Raw genomic sequence first — 24,230 nt, forward strand, 5'->3', positions numbered from 1 at the left:
CAAAAAGCAGAAAAGAGAACACAATGCAAACATGAGAAGCATCTTAGGCTATTTTAAGCGTCATGCTTTGTGCTCACCCCAGGTGTGAGAAAGAGGTTGAGGTGTTTATGGAGCAGATTTTGGTTCTCCAGATTGCCAGTGCAGAACTTCTGTAGGAACAGGTGCGTGTACTTGATGATCTCCTGCATTTTGGTGTCATTCTGAAATAAAATCATGTGATTAGTGAGGGATAAGCCAAAGACCATGCTTCACATCTACCACAGATTTTATCTGCTTTAAAAAACAACCCACAAACCCGATCATAGGAGATCTGCAACAGGTCAAGCATAACTTTGTGGGCACCCATGTTCTTCAACAGCCTTTGTTGTTTCTTGAATACACCTGAGCTGCACATTTTATTCAAACGCTCTAGAATCTGGAAATCAGAGAAAAGATTAAATTGTCGCAAAGAATATTGGTTTGTCCATTTAAGTTTCCATCCATCTATACACATTTATATAGACCATACACTGAACACAACATTTTTAAAATGCTTATACGTGTATACAAACAATTAATAACTTTAATTTTCATAATATACCATTCAAAAGTTTGAGGTCAGTTAGATTAAGCATGTTTTTGAAAGCATGCTTAATATTTTTGTAGAAAACATGATTAATTTTTTACAGGATTTTTTGATGAATATTAAGTTCAAAAGCATTTATTTGCAAATACAAATCCTTTGCAACATTATAAATGTCTACTGTCACTTTTGATCAATTTAATGCATTCTTGCCGAATAAAAATAAATAAAAAATCTTTAACAAATACAATAAAATCTTACTGTCCACAAACTATCTCAAACTTTTAGACCCCACTGTAATTAAACTAATATATTACTGAACAACAGAGGAATACACTAAGAACATATGCAAAAACATCACCTCTTTGACATTCTGGTAGCTTTCATTGCTCTTTTCAACATTCTGTTTCTTTGTATCTGTCTCCTCCTCTGGAGATGTCTGCATGAAAAAGAAAACAAAAATGAGCTTCTTTCACCTAATTATCCTGTTATTCATAATCCCACATGTCCCAGCGCATGACTCACCGGAGCAGCCTCTTTTTTATCTTTTTTGTCTTTCTTGTCTTTCTTCCCATCTCCCCCAGAGCTACTTTTCTTAATGACCCAAAGCTCAGACTTCTCCACCATGGTGCGCAGAAGATCCAGATCTCGTTTTATGTGTTTGTAGTTGTCCACATCCTGAGTTGAAATGAGAAGCTGGACCTGAGGAGGACGAACATAGCAAGATGAAAAACTGACAGCAACCATTTTTATCTTTACAAAAGCAATTGCATTTTCATCTTGTGTTGAAAAAGTACTTTTTAATTTTGTGCCACTGGAATTCTGATTTGCTGCATGCAGATAAGCAATAAAATGTTCATTTTATGGTCTGCCCAGGTGTTAATTTAGATTTTGCACATTCGAGGATCTGCATTAGATGCAGATGTTTTACCTGGAGGTGTCTAGGCACAACTTTTTACCAATAAAAAATAAAGTTGTTTGTATATGTCTGAGTGCTCTGTACATTCAACCTGTTTAAAGGTGTGAAGGACTTCCTGTCTTTGACTGAAGTGCTTGAAGAGCAACTGCAAAGCCCCAGAAACCAAAGGGGGGTAATCGTGCATGATGAGGTGGACCAAAACACGCAGAAACATTCGGCCCCCTTCATCGTCCACTTCCAGAATGCTGTTTCCTTTACTGTATGGTCAGAGTAAAGTCAAAGAGAGTTCATCTCTTACAAGCACTAAATATATTTTTATATATGATGAACAGTCATGCTGAAATAGAATGAATTGTTCATTAACATACCCAATTCCAAACATGGCTTCTGCCTGTTCTCCAATGTGCTGGAGGTTGATGGAAGCTGTTTAAATATGAAATAAATAAATAACACAAATGTACAATCAAAAAACAAATGACTATTCTAACCTAAATTAAATTTAAGTACGTAATTTCTGAGCCACAAGAAATCAAACAGAGCTGCAGAAATCAAACAGGTTTTTTTGCATATCAAGCATATTAAGTGATAGGATCAAATATTTTTTTATTTAAAAAATAACAGACTACACCTTTGATGAATTCATTTTAAAAATCAAAAAATGATGTAACATTGCCACTCTCACCAGAACGAGGCTCTGAGGCAAACACCAAAAGCAAAGATGAAAAATAGAGTAGAGGGATTAGTACATGGAAGAAAGGAAGAATCATGTTGTTATTTGATTATGATGTAATTTTAGAGATTGTTAAATGATTACATTATTATTATGAATGTTATTTGATTAGTAGTTAGGTTCTTACAATAACAAGAGTTCAATATGTATCTAAACATCATTACCCTCCTGCTCCGTATGATGAGTTGCATCTGCATCACCCATAGGATAAACATCCACAAACTCCTTTTTGAAGACAGATAGCAGGAAGGAAAGCCGATAGTCCAGCCGTACACTGAGGATGAACTGCACAAACCAGTAGAAGGAGATTTAGATATTGCCAGCACTGACAGCATAAAGCCGTTGCCATCTTCGACTGCATCTACCTGTAATATCTCCAGGATCTTCAGTTTGGTGTCCATGACGGTGATGTCCTGTGTGTCAATGCTATCTTTACTGCCGGCCTGGCTGTCTAGAGCACCAGGACGACCAGAGCCAGAGAAAAGGGATGGCTTCCTGTTTAGCACCATGGTGGACATTATCTGGCCCATGCCATGAATAGAGCGCCTGACGTTCTTACCTAGGAAGATGAAACCGTTTTATTGGCCATTTTGGACAAATAATCAATATATACACTCCAGACATAAGAGATGAACATGGAGATATCAGCTCTTAATAATAAACTTTAGGAGGCAAATTACTTTAGCAGACACATTACATAATTGCTCAATAAAAATGCATTTTAATTCAAAAAAAATTTAAAAAAAAAAAAAAAAAAAAAAGTGTGATTTTTTGTGATGACAGACTTTGTTGTGAGCATTAGATTTATAAAAAAAAATTTTGCTGCAAAAATGTATAATTTTATTCATAGTCTGGAACCTAGATTTCTTAAAATTTAGAAATTTTACAATTTACCTATAATCTAAATTTTTAAATACTAACCACTGCCATCATCACTAAACACTGGGTTGACGTTAGCATTACTCGGAGTGCAGTCTACGATTCCCAGAAGAGTGCGAGTCAACCTCAGAAGCTCAAAAAAACTGTAGAATCCAAAGTAGATGAGATGTCTCGCCAGGCTCACCACCTACAAGCAATGTAAATGAAGCAAATGTGTAAATGTGATTCAGGAATATTAATGTTAACACTGACATTTACATGTTAAAGCATGTCGTCTTGATATTTCATTTTAATATATAACATATAACTGTACCTCATATGTTAGCTTGTTTTTCTCCTCATTGGCAAATGGTAGGTCATCAATGAGAACATTGTTGAGGTACTCCTCCATAAAAGCCATCGTATTGGCAAACTTGTTCTTTTTATTGTCTCGTGAATAGTCCAAGTGAGAGTCATAACTATAACAAAAAATACCATAATTACACCTTTTATTGCTCAAATAGTGATTATAATATGCAATATAAAAAGTCTGTCTTTACATAATCTACCTATTAAAAGTTTGGGGTTATTATGAATACTTTCATTCAGCATTCTACTTCTGAAGGATCATGTGACTTAGGACTGGCGTAATGGTGGCTGAAAATTCAGCTTTGCCATCACAGAATAAATCACATTTTAAAATATATAAAAAAAATACAAAACAGTTATTTTAAATTGTTTTAAAATTTCACAATATTACTCTTTTACTGTAATTTTGATCAAATAAATACAGTCTGGATGATCTTAAAAGACAAAAATAAATGACAGATGATGAATGGTAGTGTAGCTGAGCGAGGTTTAAAGATTTCAATATTAAGTCATATAGAAGGTGATTGATTGTGTGGGTATGTGAACACACTCTTTGATGCTGATAGAAGTGGGGATCTCTGCCCACAAGCGAGCAAACTTGATGGGTGTCACAAGCTCCTGAGGGTCACGGTCGACGTGTGCATGTAGCATGAGTCTACAGAAAGACGCCCGCAGGTCAAAGGGAAGAGCCTCATCCATCATGCAGAGGGAAATCAGCTCCACATCCAGCTGCTTTGAGATCTCATCTATGGCCAGATACTGGCGATCAAAACACATTCGTGCAAACAGTTTGAGCTGGTACCTGAAAAAACAACAACAATATATTTGTGCAGATGATTTTTAAAGAATTAATGTCCATGTTCATGGCCATTTAAATATAAATCTACACACAAAGAGATTATTTTATTATTTCAGCATTCCATTTACATTTAAAATGGGTTTAGACAACTGAATTGTTGTGTTATTACCTGTAATATGTCAGCACATTTTCATCATGCACATTCCCTTGCCGGGCCTCTTGGGCAAGCTGTCGAATGCTCTTCTCATGCGTCTCGTTCTCTTTCTCAGACCAAATCAGCCAAACTTCATCCTCCTCTCCAAACTCTTCCATATACTCCGAGGTGTGATGTGTGTCCTTAGCGGCTCGCCGCCTTCACAAACACGCACAGGAAGAATTCACATGAGCACATAACCCGAGACAGACACATTACACAATTTTTCTTAAATTTACTTACTCAGTTTTCATGAGAATATCCTGGTTTTTGGCATCCAGCACACATTTACATATCAGCTCTTGAGTTACTGGGATCGCAACATTATTGGACACACACAAGTCTGATAGATAGTCAAGAAACCTGGAAATCAAAACATCAACATGGAATAGACATTTACTGACAAAGGCATGTTAAAAGCTAAAAGCTACGCCCAATATGATTATTATTCAATACAAATAATAATAATAATAACACAATTAATGCTGAGCAATGATTTTTAATTGTGATTAAAGCTCATTATTGTCTGTGATTAATCGCAATTAATTGCATTGTTATGCACAAAACTAATAATGCATTCAAAAGTAGAGTATTGTTTTAAAAGTAGGCCTACTGCTATATGAACAAAAGTCTAACATTTGGTTTGCAAACACTTTAAACAAATAAGGTGCTTTTTACAGCAGTGTTCCTTTTACATAGTAGCAATCTAAAAACTTTTCACAGCAATCTCAACTTATAACAATCATGTAATTAAATGAAAAATAAAACAAGCTATTTGTCACTATTTTTCAAAATATTTTATAGTTTGTAAAGAGTCCAGAGCCTCGATCATAACATTATAACAAGCATCTTCCTATTAGAGACCTGCATGATCGCAGCAGAGTGCGGCACGAGTGCGGGATGCGGGAGAATAATTAGGGTGTGCTCACACTAGGCAATCTTAACCGTGGAGGAGTGCGTTTGACCCCCAAAGCCTGGTTCGTTTGACTAATGTGATTGCTCCGTTTAGCAGTCCCTGGCTCGGTTGGAAGAGGTGGGCAAGAGCACAGTTCAGATATAGATCAGTGAGTGAGCGCTAACTACGCCAGAGTGCAGATCTTCTGATATGTGCTGCATGATAGTGTGAATATTTCTGAGCGGCAAAAGCGATAGATCTGTAAAGCAATATATATATATATATATATATATATATATAAAGTTACCACGTCCCATACGACTCAAAATAATAAACCGCAAAGTTAACAAAACAATTCACTCCACTGTGTTGAGCGAGAGCGCTTTTCTGCTGTTTTCACGTGCAATCGGAAACTTCCTATTTCCAACTTATATAGTCATGATTACAAGCTCGTTGCATTCTTTTCTGTTAAAAATAACAGTGGACAGTGGTTTGTGAATGTTGATGCTAAGCCTAAATATTTTGATCGGGAGCATCCCCTCCTGTGCAATAATAACACGTTAACTTGACCAGCCCTAATTACAATTATAATTTTTATGGCTGTCTTAAACTTTTTGCTTTCAAATGTTGAACCATTGAGCTTTTACTTTGACACAGCAATAAATAAATAAATAAATACTGCAGGAATAGGGAGGCGCTACAAAATTGACCAATAAATTAATTACCATATAATTTGTCCAATTACTTTTAATGACTTTTCCAGCCAATTTAAATTCCTTTAACACTACACATCTCCTAATGAGCATTTTTAACCCTAGCAAAACAAACGTCTATAACTTTAAAGATTGTATTAATTTCCATTACTTTTCCAGACCTTTAACCCACAATTTTAAAATGTATAATTTTAAGGTTCATCTAATGGAAACACTAACCTGGGCTCCCTGTTCTTACGAACCAGACTGACGAAAGTCTCCACCTCGGTTTTAGTGATATGTTTCTCCAGCAGTTTGCGGTTGTTGTGTAGCAGGGCTGTGATGGTGTCCTCAGCCAAAATATCATAGCCGATCTGAGACTGCATCATTCCAAACTGCTTGGCTATGTGCTCCTGTAAGACAAATCCCCATCTCTAAATGCTGATTTCTTGTGGCTCTTTCTAGAGTGACAGGACTGACAGGTCTGATTGCCATTCGTACAATTTCAACATTCAACATCACGGCTTTTTGTAATGTCCCGGTGTTCTAAACCATCCTTGAGCACCTGGGTATGCATTGGAGTACCTGATTTTTTCGGTAGTCTTCTTGTGAATGACGCAGCACCCTGTAGCACAGTCTCAGCATGTATTGATAGGGGGCATATTTCTGGTCAGACAGCTCATCTAACGTTAGCAGAGGCGGTTCAGTGCCCCTCTGTTTAAATGGGCCTTTAATGATCCCAAATATCTAAGCAGAAAAAGAGACAGCAAGTCTTAAGAGATAAGATCATTCACCAACAAAGACGCTTCAACTGTAGACACATTGTAGTTTTCCAATCGTTAAAATCAGACCTGTTTGAGAATGTTCTGCTCTCTCATAAGTTTCTGTCTTTCTCGGTTGGGCTTGTTCATGGTCACCTCCAGGGCTGGCTGGCCATTGTTAAACTGATCAACGACAAAGAAAACCACATCCTCCAGCAGTTTAATGGCATACCTGTGAATAGAGAGAGTGCATGAAGCTCTGGCATAGTACAAAGTAAAAACCACAGCCATTAAGGACATAAAACCTCAGGCTGAGACTCTGGTTTGGTGCTTGTGTGTACTTTCAAATCTACCTTCTGTCATTAGGACTGAGGAAACCGGAGGTGAACTTGTCGACTACGGTGCTCAACATGTAGCTGGCATCATTCGCAAAATCTAGATCTCTAATCTCCATGACCGGCACAGAGACAATGGCAAAGGCTTCCTTATCCTCTTTGGTGGGGCAGGTGCCCAGCTAGCAGAAGAAGAATAGAGAGAAGGAAAAAGTGAATACTAAAATAAACATTTAGAGAAATAAATGCGGTTCTGTTCATCAAAGAATCCTGAAATAAATGTATTTTACACAAAAATATTAAGCAGCTCAAGCGTTTCAACAGTGATAAAAATAAGAAATGTAATTCAGCTTTGCCATCAGAGGTATAAATTAAAATTTTTTAAAGTATTAAAATAAATAGAATAACATTAAACAAAATTTGTAAGGTAAATATATCAAAATACAAAATGAATTTAAATTGTAATAATATTTGACAAAATTATTATTTGGAATGTATTTTTGATCAAATAAATGTAGCCTGGGCATAAGAGATTGCTTTCAAAAACATTTTTAAAATATGACTGACCCCAAACATTTAAGTGGTAATGCAATAAAATTAACTAACTATTAAACTGTGATATACAACACTCAAGCAAATGCAGAGAAAAATTAATTAATTAATTAAAATCTTTAGTAAAACATACAACTTATGTTTTAATTCTACCTGTTTTAAAATTAAATTAATACTTCGGACATAAATATAAACAGTTTTATCTAAATTAAGATGTTGCGGTTACACAGACTGTACGTAGAGAGAAAGATTTTCACCATTAATCGAATGGGTCTCTCCTCATCAATGTCGATGGGAATGTTGGTGCTTTGGATCCAAGTGTTTGTGCACAGGTGACGGAATCGAACATAAGAATTTCTGTTGGAAATCAAGAAGATGAATATGCAGGAGGAATCCGTTAATCAAGTTTTTAATCAAACAAATTCCTTTATCCCACAGGATGCAGCGAGACAAATAGAGAGAGAGAGAGAGTACAGGATAGCATTGAATACCGTGGCACAAACGAATCAGTCTTCTGCAGTGTGGTGGGGTCCAGCTCAAACAGAGAGGCGATGTCATTCCCATGAGGCACTGCAACTAGCTTGTATTTTATCCTCTCTCCTAGGCTTCTCTTTATACGGCTACTATCCACCTACAGACATAGTAACAAGTCAGAGACTTTCTGGGAGAAAAGGTTTCAGAACACTTTTCAGAACACATAAGATAGGAACAGTCTTTGCATCTAATTTTTTACTTCTCGTGAATTCCTGATCCAAGTCTTACAGTGAGATGTCTACCAGAAAGTTTTTCCATGTGTTACCATGCCATATAGCAACAAGTCACACCAACCTCTATATCATTGCTGTTTTCTTTATAACCTGGATTCTCCTGCAACACAAATCATTCATGTAAATAAGGGATTCTAATATAATTAAACCACATATCAGGTTACAATAAATGTGGAGGAATTTACCTCAGCAGCAAGATAGTTTCCTGTGGCCAAGTGTTTGAATCGGTAAAGGCTGTTCCAATGTCCCGCTCCTCCACGGCATGGATCATGGTGAACCACCTACAACCAACAAGCAAACAACCCAACATTAGGTCACTATGGAGGCACCTTTCCACCTCAGAATAAAAAAAGACGATTGTGATCATTTAATCCTGATTAGAATTGATCTATCATGATTCCAACTTCACATCATATAAAAAGATTTAAACAAAAGGTTTTTTTTATAAATCCTACATGGCATACTTCATATATAAAAGCATCAAAGAAATTAAAAACAGTTAACATATTAATATTAATCCATTTTTAATACATTTCTAATTATAATGCAAATTCATTGTTTTGTATAATATATTTGGCTCTTTTGAGGATATAGTACGACACACATCTGAATCTAAATCCTAACATTAACTGCAGGAAATCTGCTAAATCAATCTATGAGGAGGCTCTTACCTCAACCTCCCATAATGCATTGGAGCTGGTGGCTGAAGTAGCAGACTGACGCAGAGTTGTGCGCAGGAACACATGCAGCTTAGACTTGTACTCATCACAAGTCAGAAACTTCTCCTGTTCTGCGTGGAAGAGCCTCACCACGTCTCCCTATGCATGAACAGCATGAATATGACTTTTATTTAATGAGACGTCAACATAACTGCCTTGGCTTTGGCTGTATATCATAAACCTTGATCTACATGAACTACAGTACAGGTTTGCAACAATGACTTTTGCATGTGATCGTTGCACTTACTCCCTTAAGGACTTCATCTTTGTGGTCACTGAACATCATAAACAGACTGATCTTCCAGCTGGTGTTGCTGTTGACTGAATTGATCTGTAGGGGGCAGTCTTACATTATAAAAAGACAAATGGCACACAGCACTTATTTCTGCTTATTTTGCTGACTTTCCTTCACGGAAGCATTACTAATCTCAGAAAGCATGTACATTTTGGAAAATTGACAACTACTAGTTTGCGGTAAATGTATCTGTTTGGCAGCTTACAATCACCACAATCCATTTGTCTACTTCAGAGTCATGTTAACAAACAACTTCAAGGCAAACTGATCATGTCTTTTCAAACTGGCCCACCTCTTTGCACCCTGGGTGATCGGGAAGCTCATAACTACTGGCATGGAGAGGCTGTCCAGCATTCACAGGATTCAGGATCACCTTATCTCCAACAACTACCTGAAATGGAGATTAAACGATTCAGTGAGAGGTTCAATATGACTGTCACGGCCACAGACATCTGAAAAGCAAATATGTACATCACTATCAGTTTACACAAGGGAGAAGCATTTAAATTCGGATTAGCTCGGTAAACCTGTTTATATGTATATAGGGTCATTTGCATGCATTTACCTAACTTGGTGAGTGTGTACGTGGGTTGTGTGCACAAGAGTATGTGTGTCTTATCTTCGTATAGACTATGATGTGTAATTAGGTGTGCAGGTAAATATGCCGTATCTATATATGTATAAAGTTGAATCTCAAAAAAGCATGCAAGGTTATACTGCGAAACATGTAAAAAGCCTTTTACACACAGAAAACTGATGTTGTTTACAAAGATTTACAAGATTGTGTCATAAAAATAATCTGGATGTTATTTTCTATATTATTTTTCCTTTCTATAATTTTCTATCATTAATGCTGTATTTTTATGTATTACAGTAAAAATATTACATTAATGTATTCAATTAATCACAAATTAAACAAATACTGCATAATGTAAATATTAAGTCATTTTTATATTTTTTACAGTAGTACATTATTTTCACATTAGTCACAGAAGTTGTGGTGAAGCAGTGTTATTTTAGTATCATACCATTACTAATATATATTTTTTATTTTTTTATTTTAGTGTTTTAATTTTTTTAAGTTTCAGTAATTTTGTTGTGGGATTTTTTTCACGTCGTGTATACATTTAATTTCAGTTATTTTATTACATAATGTTAAAATAAATTCTAATAAGAAATGTTGCCTTGGAAACTAGCTGAATAAAAAGGGTTTTATATTTTATTTCAGTTAATGTTTATTTTACTTCAAGTAATGAAAATGTTTTTTTATGGTTTTAATTTTAGTTTCAGTTGTAACTAATCATAAAAATTTTAATGGATTTAAAAACTTCAACTTCATGCAAATTTCTAGTTCTTAATCTTATTTTGGGGTAAAATATGACTCTGATCACATAATGATGGGATTTCTTCTTATAAGCTTGTTTATATTAGGCCTGCAATAATCAATATATCGACTTCTCGCACAATAAATGTACATGACCACAATAATATTTGGTGACGCAATAGAGTGCCCATTATATTTACCTAAAAAATTTATGTCACCATGTATTTTGCATTTCACTTGCACCTGTGTTTTTTGCAGTTTCTTGTGCATAAGTTGGTACTAGTTCAAATGAACTTAAAATGGCCTTATTTAGGGACCTGTGCCTTCATGCATATGGACATCTAACTGCTAAGTAGGGATTGTGTTTTTCAGCAATACTGTGCACCCTTAATTGACAGAAAAAAAGAAGGTCCGGGAAAAAATCTGTAGATGGAAAATTATCCATAGAGTTAAAGTTATTTGTGAATATGTCTTTTTTTCTTTTAGTTACCTTGCACTTTTTGTTAGAAATTTTTTTATTTACTATTTATTGAAGTTTTTTAAGCTATCTAATATTTTAATAATTCATTTCTATGTTCTAAATATTCTTAAGAATTGCAAGTGTGTCAGCCTTCTTGCATTATTATGCTTTTATATTATGAATATATATGTTCAGTTGCATAAAATGGTCTCAAAATTACAATAATATTGTTTATCGCTATTATTTCTGTGGCAATATTTCGCACAACAAAAAGTTGATATTGTGGCAGGCCTAGTTTATATTATGTGACTTTTGTGTTTCTTGTGTGCTTGCTTATGCATGTGTGATTTACATTGTCTCCATTGGCTCTGAGCTTCCAGAAAGGTTGAATGAAAAGCCAGGATCCCTCATTCCCCGTCCCATCAAGAGTGACACGCATTGCGTTCTTCTCCAGCAACGCTGGAAGACGCTTATTGACGGTCAAGTACTTGTTGCTCTTCATGTGCAGGAGCTGAAAACACATGAACATTGATTAGAATAAACACTTTTATTCTGTAAACTCTTTCTTTAATATAAAAAGGACAGTCCAGGCTCTAAAACAGGATTGTGATTGGTGATACGAATAAGACACTTTATTACTTGGCGAAAGAACTATTATGATTTTAATTCACAAACTGAATTATTAACTAAATGTTTGCATCTTAAATCATTTTGTTGTGACTTATAAATGCAAGTCATTTGAGACCATCTTGCCGAAAACACCCTCTCATTTTACCACACAGCCTTTGTGGTTGATTGCTTATTTCCACAGCGCTGCACTTACTACAGAGCTTCTTAGGAAGAAAGTACTTCCTTTTTAACTAAAAAAAAGACCTTGCAAATATCTTGAATGGGTATGTTATAATATGTTAGCACCTTCTCTGCCACTGTTTGCTTGCTGAATGGAAGTAAACAGAGCTGATGACTATAAATTGCTAAAATTAAAAAATTCAATAAATGCATGTTGGCTTTAACCCACAGGAATCACTGGACATGGGAAGCTCCTATTTATTTTAGGATACCCTAAAGTAACAGGAAAAGACTTTGTTTCCTATAGTGTAGCATTGCTGTAGGCAATTATCTGTAACTGACGTCACTACCAGGGAGGAAACACATTTCTTTTTTGCTAAGATAAAGATGTGCGGGTATAGCTGTGACCCATTAACAAACTCAGCATGTCTACATAAGTCAACAAAAAATCTAAAGTGACTTCCTTAAGTTTATTTATACACATACTTGGAAAAATTTCATTGAAGCATATTATTCCAAAGAAATTAAATATTTGTCTGTGTTATCTATCTTTATTCAAAAGATTTCCAGCTAATATTACTAACCCAGCTCCAAATGTCGTATACAGACCATGTCTAGCCATTTACACTGACCTATTCTAAAAAAAGAAACCACCCACTTTTCAAGATCCAGTCAATTCCCAAAGTCCCCATATTACAGAAGCATGATGACTTTTTTTTTTTTTACAGCTAAAAATTTCAAGTACAGGTCTTTTATTTTTGTAGAGGCCATCGTTATTGGTGCACCTTGAATCTTGAATGAAATGCATGATTACGTCGGGTGACTAGGATCATTCTTAATATTTTGTATCTAGAATCAAGGTTTACATCACAGAACTGCACATTTCTACTCCTCTTTAAAAGGAATTGGATGGTTTTGCACTTAGGTCTATCTGTCTGGACAAGACAGCGGTTTCTTTACATAACCTTACAAAACCTCTACTGATTTTGTGAGTTTTAACTTAATTATAAAATGGAGCTTCAATTTCATGAAGAAATGTTTGGGGGGAAAATATACTTTTCTAACGTGAAATATAAATACAAAAAAAAAACGAGCCAAGATGGATTTATGGACAAACAGCCTGTAAAAAAAACTTCAGATCACACTGACTGCATTAGCAACTAATTAACAGGTATCTTTTTTCTAAATGCAGATTCTCACCTGAATGACATTGCCATATTTTATCACATCCCCATGGACCTTTTTGTTCTCAGCTTCATTCTGCTTTTGTTCCAGATTAGCTGCATGCTTTGACACAAACCAAAACAAAAACAAATGAGTAACAAAGAACTGCAAGTAGTTCAAATGTCAATCATCATACGAAATTTGTCACAGCAAACATGTTAATAAATCCATCGGATTTCTCTTTGCTCACAACTGTAATTAAAAACCAAAGGTGAATTCTGTTGTCGATCTAAATTCAACAGAATTGTTTGTGACTTACCTGCAATTTCTGAAGAAGCACCATGTCTCCAATCTTATCCTTTTCGTGCTTTGCCTGTTTAGCCTTCCAGAACTGTTTCTGGGCAGAATATCGGTTCATGGGATAAACCTTAAAGAGGCAATCTAGATCAAAAAAAAAAAAATTACTAAATAAATAAATAACATTTGTATCAGCTGTTTGCGTACCTAGTTTGGAAAATGTGATTTTTTTCTTTTTTATTTGTTGACTGTTCTTGTGAGACCAATAAAGTCTCTAAATACTGAATTTTGGGGAAATAATAAAAGCAATATTTAAAATTTGCTTTGGACGGGACAAAATAATTTTTTATTTGCTCACATTTGATCCAACTAAACTTTTGAATCATCTGCAGATCAGATCTGAACTTAATGGGTTGGGGAGGTTATGGTTTGAGGTTACTTCACTGCATTGTTGACCCAGTTAGTTACCAACATAGATAGCAGTTTGCTCAACAGGACTAAATAAATAAAACCTAGCAATACCAGGTAACTCAAACCCAGCCATACTTTTTCACATTTGTGAAATGACTGACTGAACCACTGTTGTTATGGGTAGCTGAAACAAATAAAATAGTTTTAATCAAATTAAAACATATTAGATTTATTTCATTAGTTCATTATATTTAGAAAACAACTGGCCTTGCAACAAGACAAACACTGGAACAATACAGTATTACTTAATATATTATGATTAATCTGCAATTCAAGCTATTATACAGACTAGTCAGACTACTGTAGGTAGCATATTTAGCTAAAATGTCAAATGTCTTCTTATTTTTAATTTCTCTCTGAGGACCACAAACGTCTAGCTATCAATGAAAGGTTGTATGCACGACTTACCATTCAGAATAAAGACTTCCACAGAGTTACAGTATGTAATAATCATTCTGGAATAACATTATTTTAAAAACTATAAAATACCTCTGAATTTTTTGGGAGGGTTGTCTAGATCTCCACCTGCTGGCTCCACGACACAACGGTCATCCACCAGCCTGGGAAGGTAAACACAAGGCTCACACTCAATAAAACAATTCTACAAAGCCTTCGAGAGGCATATCAGTATCATAAAGAATTATGGGTCATGAACTCTTAAAGAACTTCAGTCCTGGCCTGGAACACAAATTTCTTCATTTCTACAGACTTCTGGTGGACATCCTGCTAAATACTTTAAATAATAAGGTCCAAATGCTTTGCCAAAGTGCCTTTAAGGTGTAATTATGTTATATTATAGATATGCAATCCTATTCAATAATACCCTTAGGCTAGCCTGCAACTAACTACAGCAGCCTTTGAGGGTTTCTAGGAAACAGGTTAAAACATGTTTATAGGCTGCCACGCCAGTTCAATAAGACACGTGCGAGCCTGAATGGCTGAAACAGCTCCAGGGAAAACCCTGGACACTTATGAATGCGGTTTCAGAGAGCCATTCCTGCACAAAATTAGCTTTTTAAGATGACCGTCTCCTTTGTTCTTGCATCTGGCCTGAACCCAAAACAGGGGAGCTGTTTCCTCCTGACCTTAAAACAACAGTAAACTGGGCTGAAAAGTTCATCCAGTGAGAACAATACTAAAAAGGTCTCTCCCTTCAAAGACCAACAGGCTTCACTGTAAATGTAAATTCAAGATTGTGCTGTGCTTTTATTTAGGAGCACAGGCATCAAATGAAGCCATCTGAATAGACATTTTAGCTAAGTCTAGTCGACCAGAAAGTTTATGAGATGTCCTGAGTATATAAAATTTGCATAATACACACATACATAGAGATCTTTACATTAGCCAATATATAACAGTCATACAGTCTGCCTACTATCATTCAAAATATGATTCAAATTGTGATTCTAGGTTGTTAACTGCACTGTAACACCTGTGTGCAGCTCTCGATCTTTTGCAAACCAAAAACTCAAACACATCAAAGCTCAGAGTAAAAGTAAGCCACAGTACAGCCAACTAGCGAAGAAAACAAACATCTTGAGTTCTCAAGACTACAATTAATAATAAACTGATGAGACATGAAATTTCACAAGGATGGCTATGACTTACTGCTCTTTTAAATAAACATAAAAGTTGTGTGTTGTGCAGAGTCTTGGGCTGAGGTGAAGGCAGGCAGGAAGACAGAAAGAAGTCAATGAAAAACTCTTACCCCAGTGTGCTTATGAAACCATTGACAGTTCCTTCTGCATACAGGGAGACAATATCCCCCACATGCAGAAAACTGGACGCTGAATCCGACATCTTTGCTATCTACAGCAGCAGCCTGGACGTTTGAGTGTGATCTTGAAAAGCCCGGACACTTTTCTTACAAACTCTTCCTGATAAAGCGGGTGTAGGCACGCTCTTCACCCACAGTTGAAGTACAAATGCATCCCGGTAGAGCTGGAAAACATGCAAAGGAGAGAAACCCAGCAAAAGTTAATCCCTGCTTGGATGTGCAGCTGGGAATGTAAAGCGCAGATGTCCGAGTAGCAGAAGGGACTCGTTGTTGGAGGTTTTCGGCGTACCTGAGGTCATAGTGCTTCAAACCAGGAAGCACGCGTAACTTTGTCAAGTCAAAACACGCCTATAGGGGAGGCACTGCGTGGAAGAATACACTCTCTCGACCCCGCTGTAACCAACAGCCCTGACAGAAAAAGAAAACTAAAACAATCAGTGAGCCTGTTCATTAGAATATGAGCTATTTGACGCGTCGCTCGCTCACTCTGTGGTTTCGAGGATAAACAAACAAAAATAATATATATATATATATATATATATATATATATATATATATATATATATATATATATATATATATATATATATATATATATATATATATAATTATTATTATATATAAAATACAAGTATGTTTTATGACCTATCATTTTTAAGTTTAAATAAATATATATTTTTGTGCCGTGTAACTGTTGCGTAATATAACAAATTATTTTTTTATTAAATTCCGTTAATAGGTTATATTCTATAAGTTATGTTATTTTTACTCGTATTTAATCTGACTAGCTTTGTTACAATATATATATATTAATGGTCAGATTAGGTAAAGTATGAGAAAGTTCCTTTATGAGATAGCTGTATAGAGGCACAGGCTTCTATAAAAACAGGCACACCCAACCTTTCATTTTATAAACGCGGACTAAATTTCCTGCTTCGGTTCATGAGACAAAACATGATATTAAGCAACACAATAGGGGGCTCTTGGTTTAAACATAGATGCACAATCTAATTTTTTCATCATTTTGATAGGCCAGTTCAGCTTCAGTAGTAAATCAATCGGATCCACCAAGAGATGTCTTTGCATCTATAAAGACAATAATAAAGACTTCAAGAATATAATCTTATAAATATTTAATGCTCCAGCAGCTCTATATTTTTCAGTGTAGTACTGGCAGTTATAGCAAGAGAGTTTCACACTTTGATGTGTTGTGGTTTTTGTTAAGAGGCTTTAGATTCACAGCTAAAATAGGTGCGATCCATCTTTCCATTCATGTATGAAAAGGTCACAATATGTCTTAGTCTAGTTGGTATATAAAATGATTATTCACCAGAGCCATGGAAATGACACAATCAGCAGGAAAAGCTACCTACGCACAAATCTGTGACATGCAAAATCACATCTGTGAACAAGTACTTCTGAATGTTTAGCTGAGTTTCCACATATTCAAAACGTTTGTCCAGGCAAATTTGCATTCAAATCGAGCTTCAGGAGAGATGGGATGCAATTGTGGCTAGATTTGCACTGCTGGTTGGCGCTTAAAGTCAATTAGAAGTTTATTATGACTTTCCCATTCTCTCTCCTTATGCCACCCCGTGTTTCTGATTAAAATGTAAAAACTCTAGTTGGGTAATTACTGTCATATTTTGGGAATGTTGGCGCACAACAGTATTTACACAAGTGAGACGTGTTGCTGAAGTCACAGAACTGAGCAACACCTTTTCAGATCTGCAGTCATGATATTACTTTAAAACCACTTTGCACATTAGCAAATGTTTTAACTTTACAGTTATTATTTAAAATAGAATAACTGAAAGAAAACTAAAATGCTGGCTTCTCTAAGAGCTGACTCTATTCTCATTAGCTCTTCAGTCAGTGAACAAATCACATGCAACCATAACAAAATCTCTGACATCATAGAAGGATTTTTTTCCTAGCTTTAGCTATGGCCTCATTATCTCCAAAACCAGTATTTTACAGGGTATTTGCTACCCTCCATTGCCTCGTTAAATTTCACTTTTAGCCCAGATCTCCCTATTAGGGTGAGGTCATGAACAGATTTTGGCTGACTGCATACTAATGACTTTTAACAGAAAGTCAGGTGAAACTGACGAAAACTTGCATGAGCTGTAAATGACTATATAAATACTCAAAGTAATCACTTCAAGAATGAGCCAAATAACAACTGAGAGTAGCACAGAAAAAAAAAGATGGGTGTTAGGGTGTGTTACCTGAGAAGTGTGTGTGCATGCTATGCTCACTTAAGGCACATGACCAAAGGATCCTCCAGCTTTACCTACAGTTTGTTCTTCATATCCTTATTGACACAGGGAGACGTTGACAATGCCTCAGCCTACTTATCAAACAGGAGGAAAACTTCATTACCACAAAAAATGTCCTCTGTCAGTTTTAAAGCATCGATTTGTTGAGTTCAAAAACGCTGCCATTATAATGAAAAATCGAAACGCCATCAGCATTTTCCCCAGATATGAAACATTATGCATTTCCTGTAAAAGTAGCACAGTAAAACCCAGAAATATTCTCTCGAACTCTCTTAGAGTAACCACTAATGATGCACTCATTAATAGTATTAGGTTACATTTCCTGTTGGTATCAGATATCTTAAAGCACTTTGATTCTATGTTATGGTTTTGTAGTCCCTGCACCAAAATGTTATGTTTTGTGATGTAATTGCATATGATTATGATGATATGATTAGTATTTAAAGTAACAGTTCACCGAAAAAAGAAACTTTGTTTAAAACATAATCACCCTAAGACCATCCAAGATTTAGATAAGGATTGTTTCTTACAAACCTGCAGGCTTCTCACCTCACAAGATGTTAACTGATGCACTGGAGTGGTATGGATTACCTGTGGATTACTTGTGGATTATAGCAATGTTTCTATCAGATGTTTGGACTCTCATTCTGCACCCATTCACTGCAGAGGAGCAAGTGATGTAATGGTAAATTTCTCCAAATCTGTTCAGATGAAGAAACAAATTCATCTAGGATAGCCTGAGGGTGAGTACATTTCATTTTCAACTCTTTATTTATTACTTTAAATAAATGGTATCTAAATATTATGACAATATAAATGTATGCATTTTTTATCTTAATTTATAGGATGGCTAATGTGCACACATGACACTTACTGACTGATGTGGGTGGGATGTTAATATTTAGGAAACATTTTGCTGTAAATGTAAGATGCTCTTTGCTTTTTTATGCACGTGTGTGAGTGTAGAGCCGAGAGATAATAACATCCATATAGATAATCTATCCTCCACTCATACCCACAAAATGTGTAAATGTGCCACTCCTTCCTGTTTCAGTAACATTACTGCCCATGAAGCATCACGCTTCAGAGTTTAGCAGCCATAAATGCTTTGACTCCAGTGTAAAAAGAACTGTGATGACACTTACGCAGAGCATTTTACATTTTAATAAATATAGTCAATTATTTACAGTCACATACAAAACTGTTACATTGCCAATTTCCATGAGAACCATTGCTAAGTAGCCATCGAGAACCAAAAACAGAGAATAATATTATTGACATCCGCTTATCTTAAGTCATATACTGTATCTAGAGCAAATAATCTTGAGCAAAGTTAGCTTTCTGCATGTGAACATCTTTGGTAACATAATGGATTTCAGAATTAGGCATATTTAAAAATTAATGAATGATGTCATACAAATACATTATGCACAACCCAAAAGGGAAGAGAAAGAAGACATTTCTGAATCACTAGCACCATGTCACCCTTACGTTGTTAGTGTTACTGTACTAAGCATTATACACATGCAAACTGTTTACTACATCAGAAGAATTTTGAAAGTGTGTGGGTGACACGTTTTGGCACACAGTGCATTTGGATGTGTTCAGTTTTCATGCACTTACTCATTTTAATACTCGTGGTCTGTGAAGGGTTGATGTGTAAACTATGGCTATCGGTGTCTGTATTTTTTGTTTTAATCTGCGGCCTCTCCAGTCCCCAGACAGGAACTGCAGCAAAAAAAAAAAAGCATTTTCAGTCAAAGGTAATGTATTCATACAAGAAAGTGTTTGTATCTCAAACTCTACTCAACACATATCATACTGATGAAGATCAAACACAGAGATAGCGATGGTATTTTTTTACTTTAATAACATTAAATGTAATAAAATCTTCTCTGGAACCAATCCAATCTTCTAATCCATTCTAATCTAGATTTCTAGAAGATCAGACATGATAACTTGAGTCATGTTATGTTTAAAAGTTTATCTAACCAGGATAAAGTGTATTGACATATTGAAGTTCACAGCTACAGTACTGGGGCCAGCAGGGGAGGGGTGCTGTCTCTTCAGCCAACCATTCTATTTGCTAAGGAATTCTCTCTTTTGTTTTCTTAGATACACAAAAATTTAACTCATATTTAGTCAGAAAAGGGTAAATCAGCTCGTTACAAAGCAATCTTTTTAATTATTATTATTTCACAATTTTGTTTCTTCAATGCTTTTTAATCTGTGTCTGTGCGGGTTGCATCACTGACTGTAAAAATTTATTATTCCAGACTTCTGACTGGTAGCATGTGCATTTAAGTATTTTATTTAATCTCTTTAATTCACCACAGCTTTAAAACTAGTTTTATTACTTGCACTTTAATAGTAATGTTAAAAACTCTAAGTTTAGTAAATTGTAGTGAAATTATAGCACTTTAAAACAGAATTTTAATGCCAGCAGAGGGCAATCACACCCATCAGTCAGTGAGGGAGAACAGCAAAAGGGGGTGTGATTCTATGGACCCCTATTGAGAGGGAGCAGCCATCCATAGCTTTGATAAGAGAGCTACTCTCTGGTCACTGCAGGACACAGAGCCTTTTGGCACAAGGGATCTCAAACAGCAGCAGTGCCTTCATCGGGGTCTTTACTTCAGCCTCTGCCATCTGTTTTTTAGTTTCTGCTTCTGAAGCAATTTCCTTTGACTTGTACGTAACTGGACTTAACCTTGAAGATGGGGATAAGAGATTATAAATTGATTTATCTTATGACACTGGCTTTGCTTCTGAGTGCTTGTGCTTCAGAAGGAAAAAGAGGAAGTCAAGACAAGACAACTGTTGGTGAGAATAGTTTTAATCAAGATGATTCACAAGAAAGCACACCGCAAGATGTGCTCAGTGTGGAAGATGATGATAAAGGAACCATGGTCACACAAACTACAAGTCCTTTGCCCTTCACAGAGATGGCCAATTCGTCAGTGGCTGAAGATGGAAACCGCACTGAAATGACCAGTGAACAGGTTCCCATCGGTGATCCAACCAAAAGGAGCATCACAAAAATCTACAATCCTTTGTTTCCCATCACTGACAGCTCTTACAGTGCTTATGGGATTCTCTTTTTGGCTTTTGTGGTGTTTGCCTTCGGGATCGTGGGTAATCTGGCGGTAATGTGCATTGTGTGGCAAAATTACTTCATGAGGAGCACATGGAATTACTTTCTTGCAAGTCTGGCTTTTTGGGATTTTCTGGTTTTGTGCTTCTGTCTGCCTGTGGTGGTCTTTAACGAACTCACCAATAAGAGGCTGCTGGGAGATTTCTCCTGCAGAGTTGTGCCTTACATAGAGGTGAGGCCCTTCTAAGGCACAGTCAAGTTCACATTCAGTCTTGATCAATTTCTCATGGTCTAATGTATCTGAAAAATATATCTTAAATGTGGCCAAAGTTTAGCTAGTGCTAATATTTTTAATTAAGGAACTTTTAAATTCAGATAGATACAGTATTAATTCTGGATTTCTAACACTGCATACCATGTTACATAACCCTGTAAAACCCATGTCACCTAAAAATCCTTACAAATCTACATGTAAATCTTTATGATTACTATTTATGACAGTCAAGAGGGACGTACACCCATATCGGTTATATATTATTTGACAATGTTACAGATTTTTGATTTATCATTTTGATCAATATAGGACATTTAATTGTGCATTTCACCTTATTTTATCCTATCAGTTACCTTTGTCATCATCTAATGTTCATTTAAAGTTTATCTAGTAATTTTAACTTTAAGTAAGCTGGTATTATTAGTAACTTAATTAGTAACGTTACATTTTTATCAAATTTTAAATGAATATCAGTTTCTCAGCCTTTATATTAAACTGTTCTGAATCCTAAATTCACTTGTAGCATTTATTTTATTTTATTTTTGTAGCCTAACTCAATCTCTTAAAATACTACTATCTATGTCATTATATATCTATATATTTATATTATATTTAATAATAATAGCATTTCAAGTAACATGAAAATAATTAGCGCCTTTACTATTTTGACCACAACTTTAATATGGATGCATCCCTACTCTAATAAGTTATTTTTACTGAACATCATGAAACATCATGAAAACACAAACATATGTAATTATAACAATAATGATTGTTTTGCACACCCTACAGGTAACCTCTCTTGGTGTGACAACCTTCAGTCTGTGTGCTTTGGGCATTGACCGTTTCCACGCTGCAACAAGCTCCATGCCAAAGGCCCGACGAGTTGAGCGATGTCAGAAGGTCCTGGCTAAGCTGGCGGTGGTTTGGATTGGCTCCATGGTGCTAGCGGCTCCTGAGCTGCTCCTGTGGCAGCTGCATCAGGTGACACCACCTAGTCTGGGTGACCAAGTGGACACCTGCATCATGAGTCCATATCCAGATCTCCCCGAATCCATCTATTCTCTAATTATCAACTACCACGACGCACGCATGTGGTGGTACTTCGGTTGTTACTTCTGTCTGCCCGTTGTCTTCACCCTGCTCTGTCAGCTGGCCACCTGTCATGTATCCGGCGGGAGCAGAAGTTCTCTTAAGCGGCCCGAGGAGCAATCTCAATCCAAAAAACAAAAGCTTCAGCACGCTCAGCAAGTCGAACGGCAGCTCAACTGCACGGTCATGGCTCTAGCCGTAGTATATGGTGTCTGTACGCTGCCAGAGAACGTTTGCAACCTGACATTGGCGTATGCTCCCATCCAGGTGTCTGAGGAGGTGACTTCTCTTCTGGCCCTCATAAACCAGTTCTTTCTGTTCTTTAAGTCATCTGTGACACCAGTGCTGCTGCTTTGCCTGTGCAAGTCTCTGGGACAGGCCTTCATGGACTGTTGCTGCTGCTGCTGTGAGGAATGCCAACCGAGCAACTCTTCATCTACCCAAAATGTCGCTGAAGGCAAGCTCAAGACCACCAATGACATGTCCTCCATTTTTTTTGACAAAGCCAAGGACAGTACAACCATCTTGTCCATTGGCAGCTGAGTAGGCGGATCCCGTCCCTAAGTGATGACATCATGAGACGACATGGAATCTACAACCTACCTTCTTCTCGTTATCCACAAGTGGCCATCTTTACATTAGCAGTTCTTACTGTTATGTTGGAGCAAGTTAGCTTTGTTCAACAAATCTGAGGCCAATTTGCAATTTTGGTTTTGGTACAAACTTACTGGGAAAAAACATTTTTAGTTAAGATCTAAGCTCTAAGTTTGGCATCTGAAGGCTAATTCACTCTAAATTATGTTCATAAATCTGAAGATTCATTCCATAATATCTCAGGATGGCTCAATGTACCTATAAATTCTTGAAAGGATAATTCACCCAATAATTTACTCCCCCTCGTGTATTTTTTATCTGTAGAACACAAAAGAAGATATTTTAAAAGACGTCTTCATGTTTATGTCCATACAGTGGAAACCAATGGGTTTCAGTGACTGAATGAAATGAATGAATGAAATGAAAAAAACTATTTTTAATTGTATCCACTTTTGTATTCTGCAGAAGAAAGGGAGTCATACAGGGTTTGAACAACATGAGGGGGTGAATTTCGATTGTTGGGTGAACTTTCCACTTAATATATCACCAGGGTCTCCATTAAGTCATTGTGATTTTGACTTCAGATGTTCCACATACATAGTTCTACTTTTCTGTACAAACAATTATGAATTTTACACATAGCTCTGAGTGTATAAATGTTTAGCTAAGCACTCTGTGAGATCAGAAATGCAGTGAATACTACCAGATCACAAATAACACATCATCTTGTTCATATAATAGGAAAACTCATGAAACAAAAATTTAAGGAGTTTTTGTCTGTAACTCAGGCAAATGCTATTTATCACTAATTTTAATTAATGCCGCTTTTTTCATAATGACTGAAAATTGGTCTACACTGTTGATTGTGAATTTCTGTATATAAGCACTCAGCTGTATTAGAATGTAAATAGATCATCTCTGAAAGCAAACTAGCTTTTTGAGCCCCTTCATGTAGTACGGTGAGACAAAAAGACAGAAATTGAATGGTGTACCTCCTCAAGGGACTATTGTAACTTTTGCACATAGCTGCTTTCATAAGCAAATTCTTTTAAAAGTCCATAAACAGTTTATTAAACTCTATTCAATAAATACCTTTAAATAATTTATGTTGTCTCATTCATCTTTGAAATTACAAGAAATAGTGTCAAGAGTTGTACTAATTTCAAAAT

At 36.0% G+C, this 24,230-nt stretch overlaps 2 protein-coding genes across 2 annotated transcripts in view; one reads left to right on the forward strand and one right to left on the reverse strand.

The window, feature by feature from the left end:
- The window catches only part of LOC132114653 (inositol 1,4,5-trisphosphate receptor type 3-like), a 31,176-nt gene extending 15,077 nt beyond the window's left edge, over nt 1-16,099 (reverse strand). Inside the window, exons 1-29 of the mRNA XM_059522887.1 lie at nt 15,657-16,099; nt 14,438-14,508; nt 13,500-13,621; nt 13,217-13,303; nt 11,580-11,738; nt 9,736-9,834; nt 9,396-9,479; nt 9,101-9,247; nt 8,615-8,710; nt 8,491-8,529; nt 8,154-8,293; nt 7,920-8,019; nt 7,132-7,292; nt 6,869-7,010; nt 6,603-6,764; nt 6,258-6,430; nt 4,674-4,793; nt 4,407-4,589; nt 3,989-4,240; nt 3,404-3,548; nt 3,133-3,277; nt 2,577-2,770; nt 2,376-2,496; nt 1,850-1,904; nt 1,573-1,738; nt 1,088-1,264; nt 924-1,001; nt 296-415; nt 78-200 (exon numbers count right to left, since the gene is read on the reverse strand). Of these exons, the coding sequence (XP_059378870.1) occupies nt 78-200; nt 296-415; nt 924-1,001; nt 1,088-1,264; nt 1,573-1,738; nt 1,850-1,904; nt 2,376-2,496; nt 2,577-2,770; nt 3,133-3,277; nt 3,404-3,548; nt 3,989-4,240; nt 4,407-4,589; nt 4,674-4,793; nt 6,258-6,430; nt 6,603-6,764; nt 6,869-7,010; nt 7,132-7,292; nt 7,920-8,019; nt 8,154-8,293; nt 8,491-8,529; nt 8,615-8,710; nt 9,101-9,247; nt 9,396-9,479; nt 9,736-9,834; nt 11,580-11,738; nt 13,217-13,303; nt 13,500-13,621; nt 14,438-14,508; nt 15,657-15,748 (3,753 nt within the window). The 5' untranslated portion in view covers nt 15,749-16,099. The remainder of the gene's footprint in view (nt 1-77; nt 201-295; nt 416-923; nt 1,002-1,087; nt 1,265-1,572; nt 1,739-1,849; nt 1,905-2,375; nt 2,497-2,576; nt 2,771-3,132; nt 3,278-3,403; nt 3,549-3,988; nt 4,241-4,406; nt 4,590-4,673; nt 4,794-6,257; nt 6,431-6,602; nt 6,765-6,868; nt 7,011-7,131; nt 7,293-7,919; nt 8,020-8,153; nt 8,294-8,490; nt 8,530-8,614; nt 8,711-9,100; nt 9,248-9,395; nt 9,480-9,735; nt 9,835-11,579; nt 11,739-13,216; nt 13,304-13,499; nt 13,622-14,437; nt 14,509-15,656) is intronic.
- Nucleotides 16,100-20,561: 4,462 nt separating this feature from the next.
- On the forward strand, nt 20,562-23,444 carry LOC132114652 (G-protein coupled receptor 37-like 1). Its single transcript, XM_059522886.1, has 2 exons — nt 20,562-21,333; nt 22,168-23,444. Exons 1-2 carry the CDS (start codon nt 20,725-20,727, stop codon nt 23,008-23,010), a joined length of 1,452 nt encoding a protein of 483 aa, XP_059378869.1. The 5' UTR covers nt 20,562-20,724; the 3' UTR covers nt 23,011-23,444.
- The last annotated feature ends 786 nt before the right edge of the window (nt 23,445-24,230 follow it).

This window comes from Carassius carassius, chromosome 34, assembly GCF_963082965.1.
Source record: "Carassius carassius chromosome 34, fCarCar2.1, whole genome shotgun sequence".
Lineage (NCBI taxonomy): Eukaryota > Metazoa > Chordata > Actinopteri > Cypriniformes > Cyprinidae > Carassius > Carassius carassius.